At 52.6% G+C, this 25,860-nt stretch overlaps 1 protein-coding gene across 1 annotated transcript; it reads left to right on the forward strand.

Annotated features, from left to right (window-relative positions):
- Positions 1-362: 362 nt before the first annotated feature.
- TRMT44 (tRNA methyltransferase 44 homolog) lies at positions 363-24,873 on the forward strand. The gene is given in 12 exon segments (XM_025437478.3): positions 363-994; positions 2,629-2,743; positions 5,289-5,508; positions 7,208-7,276; positions 8,033-8,140; positions 9,412-9,483; positions 12,146-12,252; positions 13,123-13,139; positions 13,142-13,305; positions 15,422-15,833; positions 18,293-18,409; positions 23,899-24,873. Coding segments are annotated over 12 exon segments (2,232 nt in total). The 5' UTR covers positions 363-396; the 3' UTR covers positions 24,132-24,873.
- The last annotated feature ends 987 nt before the right edge of the window (positions 24,874-25,860 follow it).

The following is a 25,860-nucleotide window of genomic DNA, read 5'->3' on the forward strand; positions in this document are numbered from 1 at the left end:
TGTGCTGGAGGCGGGGCCCCCACCTGGAGGGGACGCGCAGGCGGCCCGGAGGGCTCAGACGGCAGGCGCACGGGCAGCGGGGAGGAGCCAGACCTCCGCCGGCCACCCGCACCCGCACCCGCACCCGCACCCGCGCCCGCCACAGGACCCCGGGGCCGGGGGAGCCCAACGCAGCGTGCACAGGCCACCGCCAGCGCAGTCCTCCGAGCGCAGCGGGAACTCGCCCCGGCGGGCACCACCGCCGCGGGACCGGCCGGAGAGCAAGCGAGCTCCCCGTCTGCCCGCCCCGCCCGCCCCGCCCCGCCCCTTCGCCCCGCCCCCTTACGTCACGAGCCGCGCCGCCCCGTGCGTCATCACAGCGCGCGTAGCCGCGGAGCGCCGGGAGTCCGGCCGGCCATGGCGGAGGTGGGCCGGGCGGCGGTGCGGGACCCGGGTGCGCTGCTCCCCGGGGGCTTCTGGGCGGCGGTGGCCGTGTGGCTGGAGAGGCCGCAGGTGGCCAACAAGCGGCTGTGTGGCGTCCGCCTGGAGGCCCGGCGGAGTGTTGCTGAGCCCCGGGCGGAGGACTGCGGCCAGCGGCCCAACGCCGGCCGGGAGCAGGAGGAGCGGGCCGCGGCCGCCCCGGGTCTGCGCCCCCCGGATGGGGCCCTGGGTCCCCGGCCGAGCTCGGGCCCCGACCTGGGCACGGCGGGGCGCGGCCCCGAGGGGGCCCGGCGCCGGCGAGGGGAGGAGCGCGGGGACGGGGGCCCCGGGCAGCCCCGCGAGCCGGCGGTCGGGGACGCCGGTTTCCCGGCCTCGGATCTGGAGTCCGCCTGGGACGCTTGCTCTCGAAGCCAAGCCGGCGGCGGCCCGGAGGTGCTGGCCTTCCTCGCCGGGCCCCCGGTGGGACCGCAGCCAGGGGCGCCCCGCCAGCTGGACCTCGTTCTCAGAAGCGTCATCCCGAAGACGGGCCCGCGCTGCCCGCTTGCCGTTCCGAGGAGGGAAATGGTCGTGCGAGGTAGGAGCGATCTCACGGCCCCGGGCGTCGGGGACGGCCGCGAGGACAGAGTTTTAAGTACGAATACGTTATTGCGATAGGGAGAAGAGTCTCCGCTTGGATTTGTGCAGAGGAGACGGCGCGGCCGAAAGGCAGAGGGAGGGGGAGAGAAGTGGGGCGGGCTCGGTAGAGCGGGGGAGGCCAGAATCAACCAAACGGGGGTGTGCGGCCCTGGTGACCCCCTGCGGCTTCCTGCTCGCGCTCCTGGAAGTCGGGCTGCCCCCCACCCCCCACAGGGGCCCACCCTAGGGTTAGGGCAGGGCTGGGACTGCCCCCGCAGCCTTGAGGGGCCCGGTCATTCTAGGGATGCAGCCTGAGCTCTTAGAGACTGTCAGTGTTTGAGTCTTTGCTCAAACACCAGCCAAGTTTGAGACAGGGCCCAGAGAGCCTGGCCGGAGTTTGGTTAGGGAGAGAATCTTGTGCACAAGATGCAGTTTGATTAAAAACTGTCCTTTGAACCTCAGAGCAGTGAAAAGGCACTAACCATACTCACTATGTCAATACCTTTGTAAAGTCCTAGGGAGGTTTAGTTGTTTTTTAGTTGTTTTTTTTTTTTGCTGGTTTTTGAGGGGCCATGTAGAAATGTGCATTTCTAGTACAGAGAATGGGGTCATCGTTGGGGGGGAGTGTCTGGAATGCCTGAGGGAGGAGGTGAAGAAGCACCAGATGTCGAATGATGGATAAGAGTTTAGCAGGTGAAGAGACTAGTGGAAGGCCCGCTCCTGGAGGACCTGGTGGAAGGCTCCCTCGGGCTCTTGAGTCCCAGAGCCAGCTGTGATGTCCAGTCCTTCTCACACTTGCAGCTTCCTCTGCTGCCTCCAGCTGGAGCAAGTTGTCAGCTGTTCAGGGCCCCTGTGACTGGCCTGAGCCCACCTGCCTAATCCAGAGCACCCCCTTTCCTGAGGCCTGTGGCCCCCTCACATCTGCAAAGTCCATTTTTGCCTTGTCACACAGCATACTCTTGGGTTGTGGGTATTAGGGCATGAACACCTTGGGGAGGCTGCTGCAGCACATGTGGCAATGTCAAGTCACTGGTAGGTGTGTTCCCTCCCATCCCCACTTCCCAGTACTGTCTGCCTCTGTGTCCCCTGCAAGACTCTTCCCAGGTGTCCCCTCTGCCGGGAGGCCCTCCCTGATCCCGTCGTCGTCCAGACTACTTTAGGAGCTCCTCCAGCTTTTGTCTGGGTTTGGTCACCTTTTACATCTTCCCTCTGCCAGACAGAGGTTGGTGAGTCAGGTTCCCCGAGGCCTTCAGATGTAGACATCTGCATTCCCAGATTGGCTTCTCTGGCGAGGAGAGACAGTGCTCCTCCCTCTATAAGGAGTGCTGGTTTTAGGACTGTTTTCTCCCCTCGGCTCCTGCTGGCTCCTGCTGAACGTGTCTGCCGCGTGCCTGGCACCCCGTGAGCTCGGTTCGCAGCAGTGGATAGGATGTAAAAGCATATCTATCTTCCTGGATGCCGTGGTAAAGAGAACGGGGAAAGCCTTGGGAGAGCAAAGTCAGGCTGAGTCTTTACTATCTTTAACATTGGGTCTGATAAAATGCTGAACTAAGTAAGCAGTTTTCATTGATTATCCCTGTCTTTGTTCCCCAGATGTCCTCAATGGAACAGTAACATTTTTACCTTTGGAAGAAGACGACAGAGGGAATTTAAAGGTTGAGACAAGCAACGTGTATCAAATCCGGCTCAGTCAGAGCAGAGAAGAATGGTAAGAGCTAAAGACTGGACTCCTCCTCCAGTGCTGTGTGGTATCAGTCGCTCATCTAGGTAGCTGCAAGAATCAGGGTCGTTGAAGAACAAAGGCGCCCTTCGGCAGCTGAGGTGTGTGAGAATGTGTTTCCTGTTTCTAGTTGATGTCTCCATGACGTGTCTTTGTTCCTGTGGGCACCCGGCCTGTGTGTGGGTGATCCCAGGCTGGCCGGAGTCTGTATTCTTTACATTCCACGCAGCTATGATGAATAGCACCTAGATGTAGCTGAATTTAAGTAATTGCAAATCTTTTTATTATATTCTTTCTTACAGCTTGGGAATGGGGAGCAGGAATAGCTTCCTTTTTTATTTCCTGTTGAGGCTCATGTGGTTTCGGATATTGTGGGTATTCAGTGGTGCTTATCATGAAAGTGGCAGATCAGTAGGCCCCTTAGTTCATGTGGCTTTTGGGCCTGTACAGCAAGTGTGAAATTTGGTTTACTTCCATTTGGTATTTTTTAAATGGAAAAGTCAGAGGAAGGGTAAAATCACTTATCACTTTGCTGCTGATGTTTTTCTGAGAGCCATATCTGGTCTGTACTTTCCAGAACAGGCTTGGGGATTGTGTCTGTGTAAGCAGGCTGGGCTTGTTGGCACATGGGTTTGTATAAAGCAGAGGAGTACAGTGGAAAGAGCCTGATTTGCCCACTAACACTGTGACCTTGGGTATGTCATCTTTGTGACCCTCAGTCTCCCCATCCCTGCAATGGGTTTAATAATTCTTGAACCTCTGAGGAGGAGCCTAGGCTTTGTAGGGACCTGTTGCAGGCATAGAAGCTTGATGGGAATACTTAGGGCCTGGGTGAATCCTCTTAGAATTGTCAAGAGACTGCCCAAGAGATCCGGCCCCAGGCTCTTTCCTTGGTGTGTTGTTGGAAACTGGGGACTGGGAGCAGGCACCTTGGGGAAGGTGTGTCTCCTGTGGTGGTCACCTGGGGGCGCTGATCATAGAACTGGTAAGTGGGCACTGAAGGCATCTGTTGGGTTCGCTGTGAGAGCTCCCAGTGTGGCACGGCCATAGCAGTGTGCAGTACATTCCACGCGTGGTGGTCACATTCTTTGCTGATTTCCTGAGGGCTTGAACTCAGGTGCCTGCTCCTCATCTTTCCAGGTTGGTGTTTCCTGTCTTTGCCTACCAGGCAGTCGTCCCTTTGGGCACTCGGGCCAGATGCTAAGCACAAGTTTAATGGGGTTGGCCAGGCCACTGCTGTAGCGCATAGTGCTCCTGGTCGGCTCCTGTCGTCCGCGGCAGTGGTGGTGTGCGCCCACCCTACCATGTTCTTGGCACTGGGCAGAGTGGCATGATACATAAGTATACACTCTACCACCAGGTGGTACAAAGTACAACAGGTAAGACGTGTCTCTGTTCCCACGTCTCCTTGTTAGCTAAGGCAGTGTTGTGTCAGGTACATGCAGAGTGCTGGGAAATGCCTCTGAGGAGGGGGCATCCTGGATGAGCCCAGAGTGGATGAGGAAGGAGGCTGTGGGGACTCTGGGAACACCTGGGAGAAGGGCACAAGGCCCGGGGAGAGCACAGGAAGGGCCTGACAGGGGTGCCAGCCCTGGCTGGAGAGCTTCCCAGGTGAAGGGACTGGGAAGGGAAGCAGTCCGAGTCCTTCCTGGACTCTTCCCACATCATGACCCGCCTGGGTGCGCCTCTCAGTGGAGAGTCAGTGCCTGTTACTCAGGGGGAGCTATGTGCCTCTGATGTACAGGGCAACAAAAAGCCTGACTGTCCTAGCTCTTGCCAGAGTGCATGACCCCTTACCCTGCCCCCTCACCCAGCTGCTGTGCTTCCACTTGCTCTTAGGGCCGATGATGAATGCCACCTTTTTGTAGCCTCTTTTCTCCACCTGACAGTCTGGATCCTCTCCGCTTATTGGGCCACCTGAATTGTGTCCTCAGATAGTGTGTTGTGATCTGGACCTGTGGGGTGAGCTTTTATTTGCGTGTTCATCACACAGACTGTGAGGGCCTGCTGTGCATCTGGTGCTGAGCAGGTGACAGCGGACAGGAGCTGTGGGGGCAGGAGATACACACAGAACTGAACCTGTGAGCTGCACAGGGATTTTGTGTGTCCTTAGCTTTGAGGCCAAGTGCTCCACTTTCTGCCTGGGGAGTATTTGGTGAGCCGGTATAGTCACATTTGAGTTGCACGTGTGAAAATATATGAAAACAGAATTTAGAGAAATCCTTAGATGTTCAGAAGCTGGCTAGTCAGTGTGTGAAGCAGACAGTAAGAGCAGCTTTGTTATTTGTCCATCCTCCTAATGGGCTTCATAGGATGGGTAAGTGTGTTTTTAACAGTGTTTGTAAGAGAATTCTTTCTGCTTTTAAAAAATGTGTTTTTCTTTATTTGATGAAAGTTCTACAGCTAGTTGTTGGGCTTCAGGTCAAATATTTTGTAATTATAGCTGTCTTAACACGTGCTCTCTTCTCTTGGTAAATGTTAAAATAAGAATTGAAACTAGCTCTGCTTATTCATATTTCTCTTATTTTTAAAGGTTTATATCTATTTTAATTTTCTGTCCAGAAAGATGGCATTCAGATGGCATTGTTTATCCCAGACCCAGCTGGCTGGGAGAAGAGCTGCTGGCCAGGCTGGCCAGGTGGTCTGTGGACAGCAAGAAGAGCGAATTTAAAAGCACCCTGTCCCTCATTTCCATCATCAAATACAGCAAGACTTACCAGATGCTCAAGGAGAAGTATAAAGACATGGTCAAGGTAACCCTGGGGAAGACATTTGTAATTCCCCTCATTTAGATGAGGTGACATTGGCCAAACTATACCAGGTGAAGTCATTTTTCCAGTAAACATCCTGGTTTCTGCAGACGCAGACACCAAGTTGACGTATAGCTACTGAGGGCCTGTGTTGTAGGTTGTATTTCAACATAGGGATACAGACAGCAAAAATGTCAACAGATGTGTTACAGAAAAGGAATTTTTTTTTTTTTTTGCACATTGCTAATTTTTTTCCAAGCAAATAAAGGGAAATATTTAATTGAAAGTAGTTGGATATTAGTTACAAAATTGTCACATTTCCTTATATAAACTTAAGGACGCTTAAAGAAAATATATGAAAAATTAAATACAAAAGCGTGTACTTCCAGAAAGAAGATAAATTTCATATGTCCTTAACTATGTTTAGGATGTAGAGACAGTAACAGCAAACCTCTATGCTCACAACCAGAGTAAGAAATAAAGCTTTCCTAATGTGACTGAACTTCATTTGTACTCTTCCAAGTGTATAGCCCTCTTTCTAGAGGGAACTATGATTTGTCATTTCTTCGTGTATGTGTGTGTGTGTGTGTGTGTGTTTTGTTTGTTTTTGGAGGGAGGGAGAGAATCTTAAGCAGGCTCTGTGCTCCGCATGGAGCCCAATGCAGGGCTTGATCCTAGGATCCTGAGATCATGACCCGAGCTGAAATCAAGAGTCAGATGCTCAATTGACTGAGATCCCAAGGTACCCATATGTGTTTTTTTGTTTGTTTGTTTTTTAAGTCACTTACCTATCATTCTGTAACAGAGCACCTCAAAGTTCATAGTCTGGAGACAGTGGCCTTTCACTCTTGCTGAAGTGTGTGGCTCCTAGCCCTGGCTGACCTAAGCTGGGGGCCCCTTCCCTTCCAGATCCTGGCCTGAGAGGCCTTCATTATCTTATTAACTATTCAGTTCCTTCAGGAAGGGACTTCATCTATTATTTCAGCCTTTGAAATTGGCCTAGTGAGACCATCTGACCTGTCTAATCCCTTGTGACTAGAAATGGGAATCTGAACGTGTCACCTTGTCATGGGTTTGTCCTCTGTTGCCAGATTCCGTCGTGCATGTCAGTGATGTAGATAGTGAGCTGTCACACTTGGCAGCCCATGTTGTGCAGCTTTCAGGGTACCTGCTGTTGTCCTGTGTGGCAGCTAAGGCTTTCTCCCTTTACACATAGGGAGATGGGGACCACCTGCTGAGTGCTGCTCCTGACAGGTGACAGCCAGGCACCAACAGACCAGAGGGCTGGTGCACTGGCCTTGTGACCCTTTTGGTCTCCTCGTCCAGGTTTTCTTGTTCATTTCCCTCATCTGGATAAGTGATGGGGACAGGAGAGCTGAGCATTTTCCTATGATGGTACAGTTGTTTCATCTAAATATCTTACATGTCATTTTTGTTGCAAAATCTTGCTTTGGACAGCATTGTTTTTGATGTGTCCTATGCCATCTATAGGCATAGATGGTAAAAGTTTTGTGTGTCTTTATGCCACTTATCTATTGTATGAAAGTGATCATAAATGTCTGCCTTTGGAATGAGCTTATTTTTAAAATTTTCCCGCCTGAGAAGTCTCATGTGCTGTATGGCTACTGGGGATACTCTAAGTGTAGTGACATTAGGCAGAGTGATGGAGTTATAATTACATGCACTCTGGAACACTTTCTAGGTATGGCCTGAAGTAACTGATCCGGAAAAGTTTGTGTACGAAGATGTGGCTCTTGCTGCCTACCTGCTGGTAAGAGTATGTCCGGTCATCTAAGCTCCTCTGCAGTGGGGGAAGGTTGCTACCCTCAGCTGCTACCAGTGGGGAACAACATTTATCAAATCCATCACTTAGCATGTTTCTGGTTCTGTTGCTTAGTTTGGTAACACGTATAGTAGTTGGGCTTGGTGTGAGTGAGGAATAAACCTGTGTCATGAAGCTCCAGCTTAGCTGGGGCTTCCCTGCCTCATCATAACCACGGAGGCGCTGGGTGGCTCACGCTGCTGACGGGACCCCTCCAGTCCTGGGTCCTTCCTTAGCTAGTTTGCCAGCCTCGAAATTTGGGTGTGCCTTGACTTAATAGTCTTGACTTTCTTATCTAAAAAAATGTTTAGACCAGATAATTTCTAATTTCTTTTCATCTGTGATTCTCATAGCCTTTTTAGAAATAGCATACTTTGCTTTGGTTATTAAAGTATATGTCCTTGAAGAACAGAGAGAAGCCATGAGGAAACCAGCAGTTATCTGTAGAGCTCTTGCCCAGAGAGGATCACTTTCATGTAGACTGTCAATGGGAGGAGGAAGCTTCGATGCCCCTGCAGCAGCAGGCAAGGGCAGCTCCCTCTGCTCACCTATAGGTCGGCTCTGCAGACCCAGGGCCACAGATGAAGCCTGTCCTACCTTTTCTGGAAATGTTATTTGTAACCCGTGTAGAATTTGTATCTGAATTATTCTTGGAAGGAGTGAATCAGGACTGATTTTATTTTATTTTATTTTTTTTTAACCTAGGTTTTGTGGGAAGAGGAGCGAGAGGAGCGGGGCTTGACAGCCAAGCAGTCCTTTGTTGACTTAGGATGTGGTAACGGTCTCCTGGTCCACATCCTGAGCACTGAGGGGGTAAATGTACATCTGTGGCCATTTCTAATTCCTTTTCCAGAGTGTCTTCCAGTCCAGCACAAGGGCCCTTGAGGTGGTTTTCTGATATGAGCTGGATCCAGAGTCTGCCTGGGTGTTGGACTGGTGACCAAGGAGCACAGGCAGCCCATGTGGCTGGGAGAGAGGAGATAGAACAGGGCTCTTGGGCTTGCAGGGGCTGCATCTGTGGATGACAGACTTTACCCAGTATAGCCGTGGTTGCTGTAAGGTGCTTCTCTGGGGAATGCGGCATGTCAGGGCACGGGAAGGGGAATAAGAGGCAGTAGGTTCTGCCCTCCAGAAGCTGGATGCCCAGCTCAGAGGATACTTACACTATGATATAAGCTTATGACACTGGTTTGTGCACCATTTTCAGATCCGTGAAGTCAAGGCAGGATGTGCTGAAAATAGCCACTGCTGCTCAGGGCAGTTTAGTGTAAGCAGGAGCTCTGAGCTCCCTGGGCCGATGCTTTGGGCCCGTGTCCAGCCTTCCCGCGGAGGATGCCATCATTGTCACCTGGCTGAGCTAGCTGGAGCTTAGTAGCTTCGTGCTCCATCATGGTGACCCCGGCTGATTTCTTCCTGTAGCATTCTGCCCTGTGGGAGAGATGTCCCGTCCACAGCTATAGGAACTTGAAATGGGATCATCAGAATGTACTTTTTAATTGCTTTATTAAAAAATGAGTTTATGACAGTAATACCTGTAAACAAGTTGTCTCTGGGGCATCAGCACATCAGGTGGTGGCCTGTAGGCTGGTAGGTAAGGAGGACCGGGTACCTTGTCCACCCCTCCTCTCCTCCCAACTTGGAAATGAGCCTGGCTGCCCTGTGAGAGCCCGCGGATACGGGCACAGTGTACTGGCTGAGACGCAGCCACAGCGGATGGGCCTTGTCTGTTTCAAGTTGGAGGAGCAGATGTGCTGGGGTCTGGACTGGACTCCGGGCCGTGAGACAGGCTCTGTTTCCATGTGCATCTCCTGGGCCACTGTCCTCGGACATGTTCTCATACCTTGACTCCATTTTCCCATCGTGAAGGCTCCTGGTGGGTGACCTTTGCGGACTGCAGGTTCTTACCCATGCCTTGCAGGGGCATGAATGTCTGTTTCCAGCCCTGAGATACCATGAGTGCCATCCGTGAGTGTAAAAGGTCTCTTGCACTTCACACTGGTGGCAATCTCTGCAGAGTTTAATTTGTTCTTGCTAATTTATTATACTGTACCAGCGTTAACCTTCAGTTTCTGAAATTATTTTAGCATCCAGGCAGAGGGATTGATGTACGAAGAAGAAAAATCTGGGACATGTATGGACCACAGACTTGCTTAGAGGTACTGGCCTTGTTTTTTTGTTTGATCTCAGCATGGTTGTCTCATAGTGGCAGTTCTAACGAGTGTGCCAGGTGCCTCGTGTATTCACTGGTCCTGACACAGTGCCAGGTTGGTATCCTGTCACGCCCATGGCCCCTAAGAGGGCAGGGCACACACATACAGCACACGATGACAGTGAGGTTATCCTCTTGGCTCGCCTCATGTTCCTGACTGTGTTCAGATAACAAGTTCATTACATAAATCTTTGTGTGTCAGTCTTAGTCCACTTAAAAAAAATCTGTCATAGGCCAAACTTTAGAAGTTTTTGATGATATTGTCATAATGGTTTTCAGAAAGGTTTTACTTCAAATACACTTTCAGGAAGAGTTTTGAATGCTTTAAGAGATGCATCCAAAATACAGGAGAAAAAGTAGAGATTTACATATTTACCAAATTTTTGAGTGCCTTCAACTTGCCAGGTGTTTTCAGGTGCTGGCAGTTCAACAGTAATGAAAGGCTCCTGCCTTCATGGGGGTGGGGGACACCCCCAGAAAGAGTGGATGCGGGGTGTCAGGTGTGGTACTTGCTGAGAGGGATGAACACCTGAGCAGGGCAGGGGAGGGTGAGGGGGCTGCTGGGGCACCAGGTCTTGCTATGTATGTTGAGTAGCCAGGAGGGCCTCCTAGCAAGAAGGCAGGTGCTACAGAGTCCAGGGAAGGAAGGTAAAATGCACCTGGGGTGGGGCTGGGTCTCAGGTGTGCCGATGCCCTGTGGAGCTAGACTGCACATTTGTCTCTGGAGCCTATGACTGTGGAGCCACAGTGAACCCAGGTCCCTACAGTCTTGCTCAGAAGGAGCTCACTTGTCCTGGTCCAGTCAGAGAGGAGTGTCTCCCTAAGGGAGAAGGTGACCGGCCACCTGAGCAGCATTCCCCATCAGGTCTGGTGTCCATTGTTGCTGTGTCGGTGTCTGGTCGGGGCCTCTGAGCTGGCCAGCAGAGGGCTCCATAGGAGGGTCTCCACACTAGGTCCCTCCCACTGCCCAGCTGTGCTCCACCGCCCTGGTTACCTCAAGACCTTGGTCCTGGAGTTAAATGCAGGATGTGACTGGGACACAGATTCTCATCCCCAGTGGCCAGAGAGCTGATGAGACTTCTCACGCATTCACTCGTCACTGTGGAGGGTGCACAGAAATCAGAAGAGCGTGATGTGCCCAGAAGCTTGCAGCTGTCCACACTTGCTCTTTTGCCCCGCGCTTGGCCTGCCGCTCCTGTGAAATAATGCTCAGCTGTGCCATTTCATCTTTAAATAGAACTTTGAGACCATTTGCATATTTTCTGCCTCATTTTTTTTGAAGGTAGAGAATGACATTGTAAAAAAAAAGATTAGTGGAAGGGAGTGGCAAACTCTTTGGGCTCGTTTTCTTTATCCACATGGTCAAAAGCCGAGGACAAGTTTACAGCTTCTTTCAAATCGTCATTTGATTATAAGACTGCTAAATCACAGCAGCTGTAAATTACATTTCTATTCATGCAGGCCATGTAAAGGAAAATAGGCAACTTTAAATCTAGACTGGGTGGAGATAGAGAACAATAAGGTCTGTTTTTTCCTGCTGTTAAATTCTATCCATACCAGTTGAACAGTACTGTTTTCACTGTTTTAATGTGCATAAGTAGAAGCCCAGATGCTTATTTAAGAACCGGAAAGATTAAAAAAAAAAAAAAACGGAAAGATGGTAGAGTTCAAATTCCACTTTGTATATATCATGTCTGTGAAAGACTCAGTTTTGTTCTAAGGAAGGGCCTTGAAAGTGAGTGTTGTCAGACTGTCTTCCTGGTGTGTTTTGAGCTAGGAAAGCAGCTGTGCTCGCTTCCCTTGGGTGTTGGCTCTTCAGCTTTAAAGTTTGGAGGGTCTTGAGCGGCTGTATAGTATCTTTTCTCTGTCTTCCCAGTTCTCACTGACAGTGTTGGGGTCCGACTGCAATCGTGTGATGGTCTGCTGCTTAGCAGGAAGAGTAGGGTGTCATGTAGGAGTAGGGTCGATGTAAAGTTCTAAATTACCAAATTTTTGTAAGTTCTAAATTACCAGTTATCTGCGGCTTAATTACAGAAATTATCAGAATGGCTAACCTGCCTGTGGAGTGGGTTTTTACTTGGTGTCTGTTTACAAAAGATTGTGCAATAGCAAAGATTTCTTCTATATGTAAACTGCTCCTGCCTCAGCCTACCTCGTCCCTTCACAGGTGTGCTTCATCACATAGGTTGACAGACGTGAGGTTATGTGATGCATTACATGACACACTTAACCTCAGACCCACTTGTGTTCCACTCACTTGCTCCTGAGGCCCTGTCTGGCTCCGATGTCCTGCCAGTGTGGAAACTGTTGCTCTGTCCTCCTGTAGCTTCTTTGTGTGTTTGTGTAGAGAAGCATGTTTGTAAGGATCAACAAGAGATTAGCACTCAGAGCATTGTTAGTGTCTTTAGTGATGACACTAAAAGCTGCTGTATTTCACACCCTCTGGGGCAGACGCAGGCCATACATTCAGGGGCCTGCCCAGAACCCACGACGACCCGAGGGGCTGAGACGACCACCCCAGCAAGCCGGGATTCTGCAGGGCCTAGCCTCATAGCTGTGTGCTGCTTTACTGAACCAACATGTGGTCTCGTTGTGTGCTTTTCTTTTAGGAAGATGCAATCACACCAAATGATAAGACCTTGTTCCCTGACGTTGATTGGTTAATTGGTAACCATTCCGATGAATTGACACCATGGATACCTGTCATTGCAGCCAGGTGAGCAGATAGCCCAGCCGGCAGGGCGGCTGGTAGGGGGGAGCAGAATGTTTTGGTGCCTAAATCTCACTGTCCAAAACTAGCTGCTGTGGCTGTTGAACACTGGAGACATAGCTAGTTCAGATTGCTGAAATGATAATCTGCAGAGTATATTGGGTCAGGGTTAAATTCTGCCTGTTTTATATAAAACGTGGCTGAAAAAATCACAAATGTGATTCACGTTTTTCTTCTATTGAATGTGCTGATGAAAACTGATCACTTCTGCAATATATTTATATCCAGTATTGAGAGACCTGTCATATTTTGAAAGCTTTTTTCTGGCAACAGGAGGGTTGGTCTTCAAAGGAAAAATCTCTCAACATGGAGATACTTGCAGCAGTATTTATTTCTCATCCCAGGGGCTAGACATGTGGCAGCGCTTCTAGGTCAGGAGGAGATGTCACAGAGATGCAGGTTACGTTGCTGCCCCAAATATTTCGTGGCTATGGCTCTTCATCCATGGTCTTTTGAGCTGTCTTAGCTCTTGGAGAATGATGTGGGTCAGGGAGCAGGTGTTCATCCTGGCTGGGCCCGCCTCCCAGGTGCCTCACTCACAGCCGAAATCTCAGGCATTTCAGGAAGTGTGGGTTTCAGTTGACAAGAGCAACTGCAGTGGACCGAGTGTTTTATAGAAGTAATTCACTTCGTATTTCATGGGGAAGGTATGCCATGCTGCACTGTTTCTAGAAATTGAATTAGGGAGAGCTCTGACTATTTTGTCACCTAGAAGACATTGTCAGCCAGCAACACACATGTATTTTACCCAGATACATGTTAGCCGTACAGCTTTCTGCTAAATTTCCTTTTGGTTTTTGTGGATTGCTTTTGAAGGTCTTCCTACGGCTGCCGCTTTTTGTCCTCCCCTGCTGCTTCTTTGACTTCATTGGAAAATACTCCCGGAGGCAGAGCAGGAAGACTCAGTACCGGGAGTACCTTGATTTCATCACAGAAGTGGGGCTGGCCTGCGGGTTTCACGTTGAGGAGGACTGCCTTCGCATTCCCTCCACCAAAAGGGTGCGTCCTCATGAGTTGCTGGCTCAGGGCCAGTGTCTCAGAACCACAGGTGATGCTGTGCTGTTGGAAAGTGTGTGGGATCCAGAAGGAGCCTGTGTGGATCTCGGCATTCCGGCCCCTGGTGGGGTGCAGAGGGCTCGTTCAGCCTCCACAGCCCCTGGCACTGCCTTCTCCACACCCATAGCAACTTTGCAGGACCCTCAGGGAGTCTTCATTTCCTTCCCAGAAAGTACACATGGCCCTCGAGGACCTGCCCAAAGTAGGTGTCAGCCTAACTTGTGTAGCGGTGGCCTGAGGGTTGTCTGTGGCTCTGCCTGCCCTCAGTTCTGACTTCTTGGGTTCCTCAGTGATTGGCTGGAATTGAAGTTTGGTTTAGAATGATTCCTGTTTTCTCGTCACATGCTTCATTAATTCAGATTGACCTAAAATGTACCTGGCCCAGGCAGATTTTGGCCCTTACACAGTCTGTGAAAACAGCAGGAGTACCTTGTGTGACCCTGCCAGCTGGTCAGGGCAGGCTCAGTGGCATTCCCACTTACCCTCTGAGCCATGAGAAGTACTGCCATCGATTTATGATAGTTTCTGATAGCTTCCTCTTCTCAGACTCAGTGGCTGTCAGTGAGCCACTGCTTTGAACAGCAAAACAAAAAAAAACCATCGTATCCAAATTATTAACTTCATTGCTTGACAGGCAAAAAGGGTCTAAGGTGTGAGGTGAACTCTCGGCTCTGCCACCTGCTGGCAGTGAATTCTTGGGCACATTGTGAGCCATACCTGTGTCCTTGTCTGTCCAGCGAGGAAAAGATAAAAAAAAATGGCACCTTCATTGTAGGTGCTTAGTGGTGGTGAGTGGGGTCCACGTGGCCTCCAGTATGTCATTGCTGCCCGTGTGGTCACTGCTCAAGTCACTTTGAAAGCTTCCTTTAGGACTCTGCTTCAGAGCCATGATGTCATTCTCCTAAGTGCGCTCACGTTGGCAAGTCACTCTACTAAAGTTGGAATTGAATCTGGGAACTGCTAGGCTTTGGGTCATGTCAGTAGGTTCAAGGATCTCGCAGTTTGGGTTTTTTGCACTTGTCTTTCTGTTGTCTTGTTAGAGAGCATGTATCAGTCCTTAATCACTCTGAGCCTCAGCTTTCTTGTAACTCGGTGGTTTGGAGTACAAATGTAAGAGCAGATGTGCACACATAGCAGCTATCCAGTGAGGGTGATGACACCTGGCATGCTTGTTCGCACACAGAGAGGTTGAGTTACCTGCCCAGGATCATGCATGCATCAGGTGGCAGGGCTGGAGACTAGTAAGAGTGGCTCTGATATAATTGGAGTTGCTTTCTTTCCTTGTCTCTAACCTGGCTTTGTAGCTCCTCCTCTTGTAGGAAGTCCAGAGATGCTGTGCCTAGGGCAGTGTCGCTGGACTGGCCTCACTTGCCCTGGGGACTCCTGTGCGGCAGCCTTCAGCTGGATGTACAAAGAAGAAAAGAGCATGGAATGAGCATCCGTGCTGTACTGAGTGCTTTGCTAGATACTCCTCCCTCCCTCGCTCTGGCAAGGTTGATAGGAGGACATCTCATTTTGAGAGCTGACAGTGTTACTGTCCATGTCTGCACGTGAGGGCCAAATGGAGGCTCTCACATGTAGAACGTTCAGAACAGGCATGGCCATAAGCTCAGTAACTATGGACTTGTGATTTGTACATGTGTGTTAGGGCTCTGAAAGTCTGAGCCAGGAGTTTCTTTGTGGGCTTTTGCTCTTGGTTTATTTTGGATGTTTTTATTGGTTTTTAAAATAGGCTTTTCTTTTGTGATAAATGCCTAAAACTTTATTTATTTATTTATTTTAAAAGATTTTATTTATTCATGAGAGAGAGAGAGAGAGAGAGAGGCAGAGACACAGGCAGAGGGAGAAGCAGGCTCCATGCAGGGAGCCCAACGGGACTCGATCCCGGGTCTCCAGGATCACACCCTGGGCCGGAGGCAGATGCACAACCACTGAGCCACCCAGGCGTCCCATAAATGCCTAAAACTTTAATGTGTGCTGCAGAAGAAGAGAATTAAATGGCAAATATTGAAATGCTATAGGAACCTGGTAAAATACTCTGCTTTTTTTTCACAAGCAGGTTTGTCTCATTGGGAAATCCAGAACATACTCACCTGCTAGAGAAGTTTCCATGGATAAGCAGAGAACCCGGTATATTAACAGCAGGCGGGGCCACCTTGCCAGCCCACCCGGCGAGACGCCTGCCTCTCTTCCACCCCGGGCTGCTGTGGGACATGAGGGTCACCCCAACGGGCACCAGGTCCTGGACGTTGGGGCTGCCGAGGGAGGGGCAGAGGCCCCGGCTGATGAACTCTGGCTGTCTGGATTTCAACCTAGAGAAAAAGTTGAGCGCCTGAGGAACTGTGCCACCCTCCCTCGAGATTTTATTGACCAAGTGGTCTTGCAAGTGGCACATTTGCTGTTGGACAGAGAGGAGCAGATAAGCATAGGAGATGCTTCCAGCAGCAGCTCGAAGGCCTGGAACCGAGGAGGTAGGCCCCCGACCCCAGCTGCGGCCGCCTGCATGCCTGCTGGCTTTCAGGCAGTGGCTCGGTGCTCCCTTAGGACTGACTTAAAATTGTGTGGTGGTTCTAATTATGTATATTTTAAAGCGACGTCAGTGATGAATAAGCCACTTATATGCTAATTGTTTAAAATTTTCCTTGTGGTTCCCATTAGTATGCAGGACTCCATTTCTCTTAGAGGAAGGCACTGAGGGCAGAGGGGTAGTGTTCACACATTTAATTAGCCTTTACAGAAACGTTCAGGCTGCAGGGTGTGGAGACACTTCTTTTCTTTTTTTTTTTTTTGAAATTTTTTTAATTTATTTATGATAGTCACATAGAGAGAGAGAGAGAGAGAGAGGCAGAGACACAGGCAGAGGGAGAAGCAGGCTCCATGCACCGGGAGCCCGACGTGGGATTCGATCCCGGGTCTCCAGGATCGCGCCCTGGGCCAAAGGCAGGTGTTAAACCACTGTGCCACCCAGGGATCCCCGACACTTGTTTTCAATTCATAGTAGGATTGAATTATTCAAACTGGAAACAGGGTCCTGAAAGTCAGAAAGGTGCTCTGTCCCCTTGAATGTAAGAGATGTGGTCTGATCCTGTGGAATCGCCAAAGCGCAAAACTCAGCCATGATAAACAGAAGAACATTATATCTGATTGTTCTCATAGAATGAGTAATGTGCTGAAATCAGTGTTCAAATCAGTGGTGTTCAAGAGAGATGGGGGCCAAAGTGTAGACTGTTCCTGCTTCGGTAAAGTGTCCAGTCTCAGGCGGCTTGCTGGGCCCCAGCTGGTTTCTTCCCTGCCTCCACTCCCGGCTGAGGTGTTGACTGGCGACACCAGAGGGCGCTGTGGAGCTGGCTGTGCTGGGCAGTGTCAGAGACTCCCCTGAGGTTTTGGGGTCATTGGGGGGTCTAGGGGAGCCCTCTCTCAGCCTGTCAAAGGCTGCTGCCTGGCTGGCCCTGTGAGTGGGGGGCCAAGGAGGAGGCGGCAAGCCTGCCCTCCCCCACCCATGATACTGTCCTGCCCTGAGCCTCCATAGCCCTCGTGCACTTGCCACGCGGGAGTGCTGTGGAGCATCTCCCCTTCTCTGCGAATTACCCGATGCTGGTGGTGTCTGATGGAGGTGGGGGCTCTCCAGGGATATAGGGGCAACCCTGGCCAGAGCCCCCAACTCCAGGTGCCTGACCATCCGTGTAATTGGGCACCAACCCTGAGGCACCATGGGCTGCCCTATGGGTTGACACCCCACTTCCTGCTGAGGTGGGGCCCAAGTGGAGAGGAAGGCAAGCTGAGGGGGATTTCCAATGGGGCCTCGAGTGCCAAGGAGCCCGCAGCAGGTGAGCAGGCGCCTCAGAGTCGTTTGAAGGCATCTGAGAATGTGGAGTTTGACCTTCAGACCACAGGAGTGATTGAGCTCAGGAGGGGCTTGCCTGTGCCTGGGACAGAACTTTCTTTCAGTGGGGTAGACCAGGTCTTCTAGGCTCAGACGTAGATGTGAGTGGCTCTGATCATTAGGTCTCAGGTGTCAGGCCTGCTCACCCATGAGAAACATCTGCAGAGCGGGGGGTGCCATCCTCCCCACATGGGTCTTGTTGCCCCGGAGCTGGCCGGAGGTGCTCTCGTGCTGTGGACATGTGCCCACAGGCTCCTGCCCTCAGGTGGTCTTCCCACCTTTTGGTTGCTGGAATTTAGTGACCCGTCTGAAACCTGCCCTTATATAATGTATGGGTGGGTCTGTCCCCAGGACCTCAGTGATCTCAGTCCAGGGGTCTTCCCTCTGCAAGGCATGGGTGAGGGAGCACAGGGCAGGAGGAGGTGGTCCCTGCCCTCATGACTGAGTCAACACACACACGACAGAGGATGAGCACCTGAGAGGTCGCAGTGCAGAGCTGTGTGTGTGAGCACCAGCGTCCAGGGACTTGTGTGGGGCCAGACTAGGAGGGGCAAGGACGGCTGTCTGGGCCGGTTTTAGCCTTTTCCTTAGATGTGCTGCTTGCTCTTGGAACGTGGTGGAGGCAGCTGAGAGGTGCATCCTGAAGGTCAGCTAGGCTTGGTAGATGGAATCCCAGCCACAGGGTGGCTGCTCCCTGGGAGTCTGGGGCTGGGCCTCTAGAGTCTGTGTCTGGGAGGCAGGGGCGTCTCAGCTGGCCTACAGAGTCGCTGGGTGGGCATAGGTGAGCCCCCAGGCATGGGGCCTGGCAGATGCAAAGTCCCTGGCATCCCAGATGGTGCTGGCTTGGCCCCTGCAGTTCCAGCTAGGTGCTATGTGGTATGGGCTCGCTCAGAGTGCAGGTAAATCTCACGGCCTGCCCTGCTGACGTGCGTGAGAGACTGGGGTTGGCTGGACGAGAACTGGTCCCTGGGCCAAGCAGTGGGCGGGCTTGTTGGACAGTCTCTAACAGCCTTTACATTGTTGTTGTTGGGGAAACCCGGGTTTCAGGAAGCCTCTCCTTGACAGAAGTGGCCAGTGAGCTGGACCCAGAGACACTGCAGAGGTTGAAGCGGGAGTGTGGAGGCCTACAGACACTGCTCAGAAACAACCATCAGGTGTTTGAAGGTAAGGGGATCGGGCCTTGAAATGTGCTCCTCTTTCAGAGCTGGGTGACACGTTCCACCTTCTCATGTCAGAATGTTCTTCCCCACAGATTCTGGAATCACTGCTCCCTGCTTTTTCTGTCAAGTGAAGTTTGCTTTATTTTTAAATTTTTTTAAAATTTATTTATTTTAGAGCGAGAACATGAGCAAGAGAGCAGGGGTGAGGGCAGAGGGAAGAGGGAGACTCTCCAGCAGGCTTCCTGCCGAGCACAGAGCCTGACTCTGGGCTCGATCCCAGGATCCTGAGATCCTAACCTGAGCTGAAACCACAAGTCACTTAACCAACTGACCACCCAGGTGTCCCTAACTGAAGTTTGCTTTCAAGGAGATTTACACTTTTAAAAAAGTGGGGGGGAGAGGATAGAGTGCCCCCGATCCCGCTTCAGCCTTGTGAGCATCTTCTACCAGGAGGGAACATTGCCCACACCTCTTCTCCGGTCCTTTCTAGCCCCATCAGGCCTGGTACCCCTGGGCCTGGCCTTACCCCTGTCCTGGATATGCTTATGCCTCACGTGGAAGGAAGAGCAAGTCTGAAAGCCTGCTTGCTGGGTGTTGCTGGAGGACTTTCTCGGTGGGGGTTTGTTATTTGCTTGGGCTCTTGGCTGTCTGCAGACTGGAAGCATCGTGAGCTCACATCTGGGCCCTGGGCAGTTAGAGGAGGGAGCCCCGATGCCTGTCCACTCCCCTCCCCTGCATGCGTGCACTGGGCCCTTGGGAACGCAGCTCTCATGCCCTTCCTGCGCTGACGCTCGGGCTTCCAGGACTGCCAGGAGGTAGAGCGGCCCAGGAACCTGTGCTCATTCCCTTCGTCTGTCCCTGCCCTCCTGGGGCTTATGGGGAGGGAGACACAGAACCAGTGTTTACAGGGGTACCTGGAGTTAAAAGAAGTTCCTTTATTTAGAGTTTTTAAGCACACACCTGTCGTCCAGATGGTTGGTAATTTGTCATATTTGCTTCAAGATGAAGCTTTTTCCTCCTTTTCTTTGTGGAAGTGTTTTAGAGCACATCCCAGCCCACCAGCTTTTTCACCCCTAAGACTTCAGCAAATGGCTTTAAAGATGGTGGCATCTGGCATCACCGTAGTGCCATAGGCATGTTCCCACCCAAGTCATGATGTGCAGGGAGATCTGCCCTCATCCCAGGAAGGGGTTGGGACGGCCAGACTTGGGAAATGACATCTGAGCTGGGACTTGGTAAAGAGGAAGAGGAACAGCATTCGTGATGGGTCTGAGTTGGGGAGGAGTGGGATTGGGGCATGAGGAGTGAGGGGAGGGGGAGGCAGGTGGCTGGCTTGCAGTCCCCCTGTGGCTGTGAGGAGGTTTGGGTCTGTGTGATGGCAGGGGAGTGGTGGCACCCATGTGACTGACTTCCAGTCCAGCTGCAGGGTCACTGTATGCCTGTTCTCTGCTGTATCGGGGCCTCCAGGGTCAAGTGCAGGGCCCTGTCAAATCCCCCCACAGCGCAGCATCTGACTCCTTAGGACTTAATATGTGGGAACACATTTTATTCTATTTCCACTGGGAGGTGTCCGATGAAGGCCAGCTGTGGACCAGTGCCGAGCACCTCTTCTTTCTGGGAGGTAGGGGCAGGGCAAGTGTAAGGGTGCAGATGGTATTTCAGTGTGCACCATGGTGGTTCTGGCTGGTGGTGCGTAAAGATGTGCTAAGAATGTGGGGTCTAGAGGAGACCAGGCTGGCAGGGGCTGCGGACCTGCCCCTGGACCCACCCTTCACCTGCTGAGTCGGGCTCCTGTGAGGTCGTGCTGCTCGCTGGCTTGCCTCAGGAGCCACACTTGGAGCCCATTGCCTGCTGTCTGTCTGCCTTGCACCCCCCGCCCAGCCCCCCAGCTCCCCCACATGGCCCTTTGGCTTATGTTCCACTCCTGATGCTCTTTCCTGTCCTGCAAGGCTACCTGCTGGCTCCTGCCCCCATCCCAGTGCCCCAGCCCTGCTGGTAGTGTAGCCATAGTGCTAGACCACAGCCTGCACACCTTTCATAAACAGCATTCCATCTGCCTCTCTGGGTCCCCAGGGTCTGCATGTGCTGCTGTCTCTCGGCCGCCTGCATTTGGTCACATCACTGCCTCCACGAGACCCTGAGCTCCCTGCGGGTGGGGCCAGGCCTTGCTTGGCAGCCCAGAGCCCACTGCTTTGTCGCTTAGCCTGTGTCACAGGATAAGACAGAGGAGCAGCCCAGTGGGGAGGGCGCACTTCCCAGACCTCTCCTCACAGGGAGACCATTGCATCCCAGAGTCCCCAACCCCTGAGATGCCACCTGTGAGCAAAACCCAACACAGGAGGACGGGGAGCCCACAGGCCTTGTCTAGGGATGCTGGCAGTTATCTGAGCCCCAGGACTTGGGCCCATCCCCCCACCCCTACCGTTGTGCAGTTCCTGAGGAGAGTGGTTGGACAGTGCCTCAGGGCAGGTGGCCACAGTGGCTGGAAGTGTATCTGTCCACTCCCAGCCTATAAAGCAAAGAGAGTTGGGTGCTGTCACTTCTTCCCTGACCCTGTGTGCATGTGAGACAGGAGAGCTTGGGTGTGCACAGCCCTGCATGTACATGGGAGAGCTTGAATATGCACACTGGCAGTGCCTTTGGGCGGCCCAGTGGCCCTTGTGGAGTTAGACTTTGTTTTCATTTAAACCCGGTTTTGCTGGGTAAGTGCCTGGAATGGCCCTGAGCCCTGTGACCAGAACTGGCATCTCCAGGTTTGGGGCGGTTGCAGGAGCTGGGGCCTAGGCAGGCAGGCCCTCCACTGGGGTGTGGAGAAGCTGGGAGGTAGGCAGCCTTCCTGAATTGGCAGTTCCTGCTCCCCTTGAGCTCCAGCAGGGCTGCCTGGGATCTGCTCTCCGGTTCACAAGGCCTCGGTCAGTTCAAATACTCATTGCAGTCCAGAAGGGCTGCTCTTTTTTCCCCCAGCATGTTTTTTTGGTTGACTTCACAAAATTGTATCTTTTTTTTTTTTCCATTATAAATATGCATGTATGTGATTGCTTTTCTGTGCAGTTCACATGGGGGGGGGGGCACATTTATTTTTGGAAACTTCTGAGTAGGCGGCTTGGGGCCTGAGCTCTGAGTAAACATTCTGCTGTAGTCATGCAAAAACTATGCTCTGAGGCTGCTCCTACCTCTGAGTGTGTTTTACACTAGAGCAGCTAGTCTCTGCTCATGTTTATAGGGTGGAGGAGGGAAAATCGATTTTGGATACCCTCAGTTCCGCCAGCACTGAGTCCCTTCCCCGGGCCAGTGCAAGGTCCTGTGCAAGCTGTGGTCAGGGGCTGGGAGGTTCCGGTGGGGGTGCCTGGCCCAGGGTCTGTACCCGCAGTGCCTTCATCGCCTGTGCCAGCCATGGGGAACATGTGGCCACAGCTGAGGGATGGGGACTTGCCCAGAGTCTCTAGATAGAGAGGCTGGACTGGCAGCCCAGGTCACATCTGACCAGAACTTGAGCACGGGGCACTGTTCTGGTGAATTATCCCTCATGATTTCCTGGAACAGTTTACAGGCTGTTCCTCAGAGTGCTTTGGTCAAGGTTTCATATGCTGTCAGAATTGGGAGGGGAACGGACCAGCAGGTTTTGTGTGCTATGTTGAGCAAGTCTGCGGGAGTGCATACTTTGGGAGGAAGCAGAAATACCACCAGATAAGTGAACTTTGGTAGAATATATTTGGTTCCTGTGATTCCATTTTAGAATCAGGAGCATATTCCCACTGGGGAGAGTCCACTGGGTGGCCTGACCCACTCGGGCTGGAGTGTGTAGAGCTGGAGTGTTGTGCCCTCAGGTCCCAGCACGGGCCTACCCAGGATGGGAGCTGCCCTGGAACCTGGAGGTGTGTGGGAGCATGTCACCGCCCCCTGCCACAGCCAATCCTGTGTCATTGGTGCCCAGGCCCCCTTTCCCTTGACCCTGTAGTTAACCGCTCCAGACATGTGGTGAGGTGCCCTCTTAACTCTTGAGACCACTGTGGAGGGCCTGCTGCCAGCCAGCCTGTCCTCTAGGAGGGGGCCCTCCTTGGAGGCTTTTGTGGGAGGCTCCCTCTCCCCTGGGTTTCTCTTGAACGTGTCCAGGCCTTTGGGCGGGGCAAGGGTTCCCTGCCTTTTTGGAGAGCACACCCTGGTCACCTGATGGGAGTCTCTCCTCGGGACTCTTCCGAGACACACTTCAAGGCTGTGTCATCCTGCCGCAGGAACGTCCAGTGGAGCCCAGTGACATTTCCCTGACCTGAGCTATCAGACTGAGGAAGCTTGGCGTCAGCCTTGTGGGGAGCAGTGCAGGAGGCCGGCTCCGAGGAGGGTGACAGTTGTGCCAGGCCGTTAGTAGGTGCCTCCTGACCTCCCGTGATGATGAATCCCTCCATTGTGGCCCTCCGTGCATCAGGCGCCTCTCTGCAGCTCCTCTGATTGAAAGGGAAATGTTGACTAGGCGGCAGTCTCCAGAGACAAACAATCTCGTTATTGCCATGACACGAGGCCATTTGAAAGCAAATCCAAGCTTTAATTCATTGCTTTCAAGTTCTCGTCAGAAGTTAGAGAGCCAGATTTCTTCAATAAGCTTCCTTTATTTCTCCCCGAGCCGGTCTGTCTCCGGGTGGTTTTACAGCTTCCAGGGAAAACCAGGATGGATTTGGCTGCTTTGGCCACATATCCGAGGAGTTGCTGGCTTCTGGGGATCAAATGGCCAGGTGAAAGCCTGGGAGGCGTCTCAGCCCCCGTGGGGGCTACCGTCTCAGGAGGCAGCTTGGTGGAGGGCCCAGTCTGCTGCTGAGGCCCTACTCCCTAGTCCCCATGTCCTGCAGCATCCCCAGGGCTGACGGGGCTGCTGTACTCCCTGCCCACTGCTTGTGTTTGGGGGCTCTGGCTGGGGGTGGAGGGACAGTAAACCCTCCTCTTGGCCTGCCCAGAAAGGACCTGTGCTTGTTTCTCTTCGATGCAAAGGTGAGGTTCCCCAGGACAGGCGCCGCTGCAGCTTCTACAGCTGTACCCAAGTCCATGCAGGTCTTATGCCGGGGTTTCCCAGGCTTTCAGCGTTGTTTCCCACAGGCCCATCATGGTGCGGCTGCAGCCACTTGTCCACGGTCTTGTCAGCAAGACCTTTGGTTCTTCACCTCCGTCCTGGGGTCCAACGTGTGCCTCCTTACGGCCCCTGACGCTGGCCCTTCAGGGCTCCTGGCCCTGGCACACCTCCACCCTGCTCCCTGCCTGCCCCGCCGGCCTCCCTCCCACCAGGCTGAGGCTCCGACTCTGCCTCCCCCAGAGCCCACCCTTCTGGCATGAAGGGACTGAGGTGTCAGGGGTTGTCAGAGCAGTGCAGCCATGATTGAGGTCTCTGCCCTTGTCTCCGTCCTGCTGGGTGCTGCTGCCCCAGAGTCGGGGCGTCCCCAGCTCTATGAGTGGGTGGACTTGGAGAATAACGCCTGAGCCATGTCTTCTCTTTGTTCCGAACCACAGTTCTGAATGGGCGAGTTCACATTCGTGACTGGAGAGAAGAGCAGCTACAGAGGCAGCAGCACCCGGAAGCAAAGCGGAGACTGTTCTCAGAAGCTTTCAAAACCCGCATCTGCTGGTTTTTCAGTCACCACCCTGACGGTTGTGTTCTGCCTTCAGACAGCTGCCCGTTTGCCCATGGGCCTGCGGAGCTTCGGCCTCCCCGGACCCCCAAGAAGAAGAAGCAGATTCTGTGAGCTGCTCCCACCCTGTAAGCAGAGCCTGGTGTGGGGGCCCAGCGCTCAGCTCCTCTGACAACTGCAGACTCCGCTGGTTGGGGTAACTTCCTCCAGATTGCCCCCATGATGTGACTCGTTCATTATATGAACACCAGATGGGACAGAAGCTGAAATTCCTCCCACCCCCAGCCCCGTCAGGGTGTAGGGTCTGTGTTGTAAATGAAGTCACACTTGCGTTTGGGATCTTTATTCCAGAAAGAGCACAGGAGTTCTTGGTAGCATCTCATTGTGATGAAGGTGGCAAAAGTCCCTGGACCACCTGGCCCCTGTAGGGGGCCTGCCTCTGTCCTGCTTGCCTCAGTGTGTGATAGCTGACTTACCCTGCCTGCAGGAGCGCAGCCGGTGCTGCCAAATCCTGGCTGTACTGGAAACCCAGCTGCTCTGGGTGCTAATCACTAGACTGGTATTTTGTAAAAGCTGTCACACTTATGTGTGCAGGTTATTTTTAGTTCAGAGAACAAAACACCCATAATCTCTTTACCTAGGTCACTTTAGGTGACGTGGAAAAGAATCCCAAGTGATACACAACAAAGCCAGAAAATCTAAATGATACAGAAAGCACTCCCCGCCCCCCGCCCCTCCCTACTAGATCATCTCCCCAGAAGTACTGTTAGCAGTTCTTTTGATTCTGGAAAAAATATCCTATGTGTTTCTGTTTAAAATTATTTTTACAGTTTTACTAAAAGGTCCCGTCAATGTACATTGTCATGCCCTTCATTTGCCGCATACCCTGGTGACCTTTCTGTGGTGCAGTCTTCTCTTGGGGCACCAAGAATGAACTCATTCCTTTCCCTGAGAGGCATTGCAGCTTGGCATAGCACCTGGTTTCTGCACATCCTCCAGGGCCGGCTGAGCTGGTGAAGTGGGGTCTGGGGAGTGTGCCTGCCTGCCTAGCCCCATGTGCTGGACATGGTTTTTCCCACCCTCGAACCTCTCCCTCACAGGAGGCTCTGGGGATGAAGTCCCAGCTGGGGCAAGTGGCTGCAGTGTGTCACTTGGGCCACGATTGGCCTGTGCACATGGAGTAGCTCTGGCCAGCAAGGTGTGAGGGGCCTGCTGCGGAGCCCCTGCTGCCACTTTTGCGGGGGATGCCTGGTGTAGGAATCTGTGGCTGGCCGAGCAGAAAGAGAGAGGCCTGGGTCCGGTGGTGGCCCTGAGCTGGGTTAGCCCGTGCTGGGCCTGTAGTCTCCTCGCCTCTGACCTCAGCTACAGAGATCAGGTGTCTTCATCAGTACGACACCAGTGAGCTGAGGTTTCCGTGGCATGGCTGGGATGATACCCATCAAGACAAGCCCCCTGGCCTCTCTGCCTTGGGATCAGACTCCCTTCCCCTTGTCTTGAAGGAGAAGTTCCTCCTAAGGGGTGAGGTGTGAGCCCCGGGACTGCCCTTCCAGGGCACGCAGCTCCAGGTGGACAGCCTAGCATCTGCTTTAGCTTTCAAAGAGAGAGCGAGAGAGAGAGAGACTGTGGCAGCCGTGTTAGCCTGGATCTGCTGTCTGTGCACCTGGACCCTGTCCTGGGCTCTGGTGGACTGGCCCTCAGGGAAATGAGCTGTGCTGCTAAGTCTTGAGACGGACGGTTTGCCCTGAAAAGCCCCAAGGACCCATCCTCAGTCACGGGTCTTGTTTGGGGTCAGGAGGGGTGTTGGGTGACATCGGCTCTCCTCGGGTGCCTTGGTGCCACCTTT

Source organism: Canis lupus, chromosome 3 (genome assembly GCF_003254725.2).
Source record: "Canis lupus dingo isolate Sandy chromosome 3, ASM325472v2, whole genome shotgun sequence".
NCBI classification, from domain to species: Eukaryota; Metazoa; Chordata; class Mammalia; order Carnivora; family Canidae; genus Canis; species Canis lupus.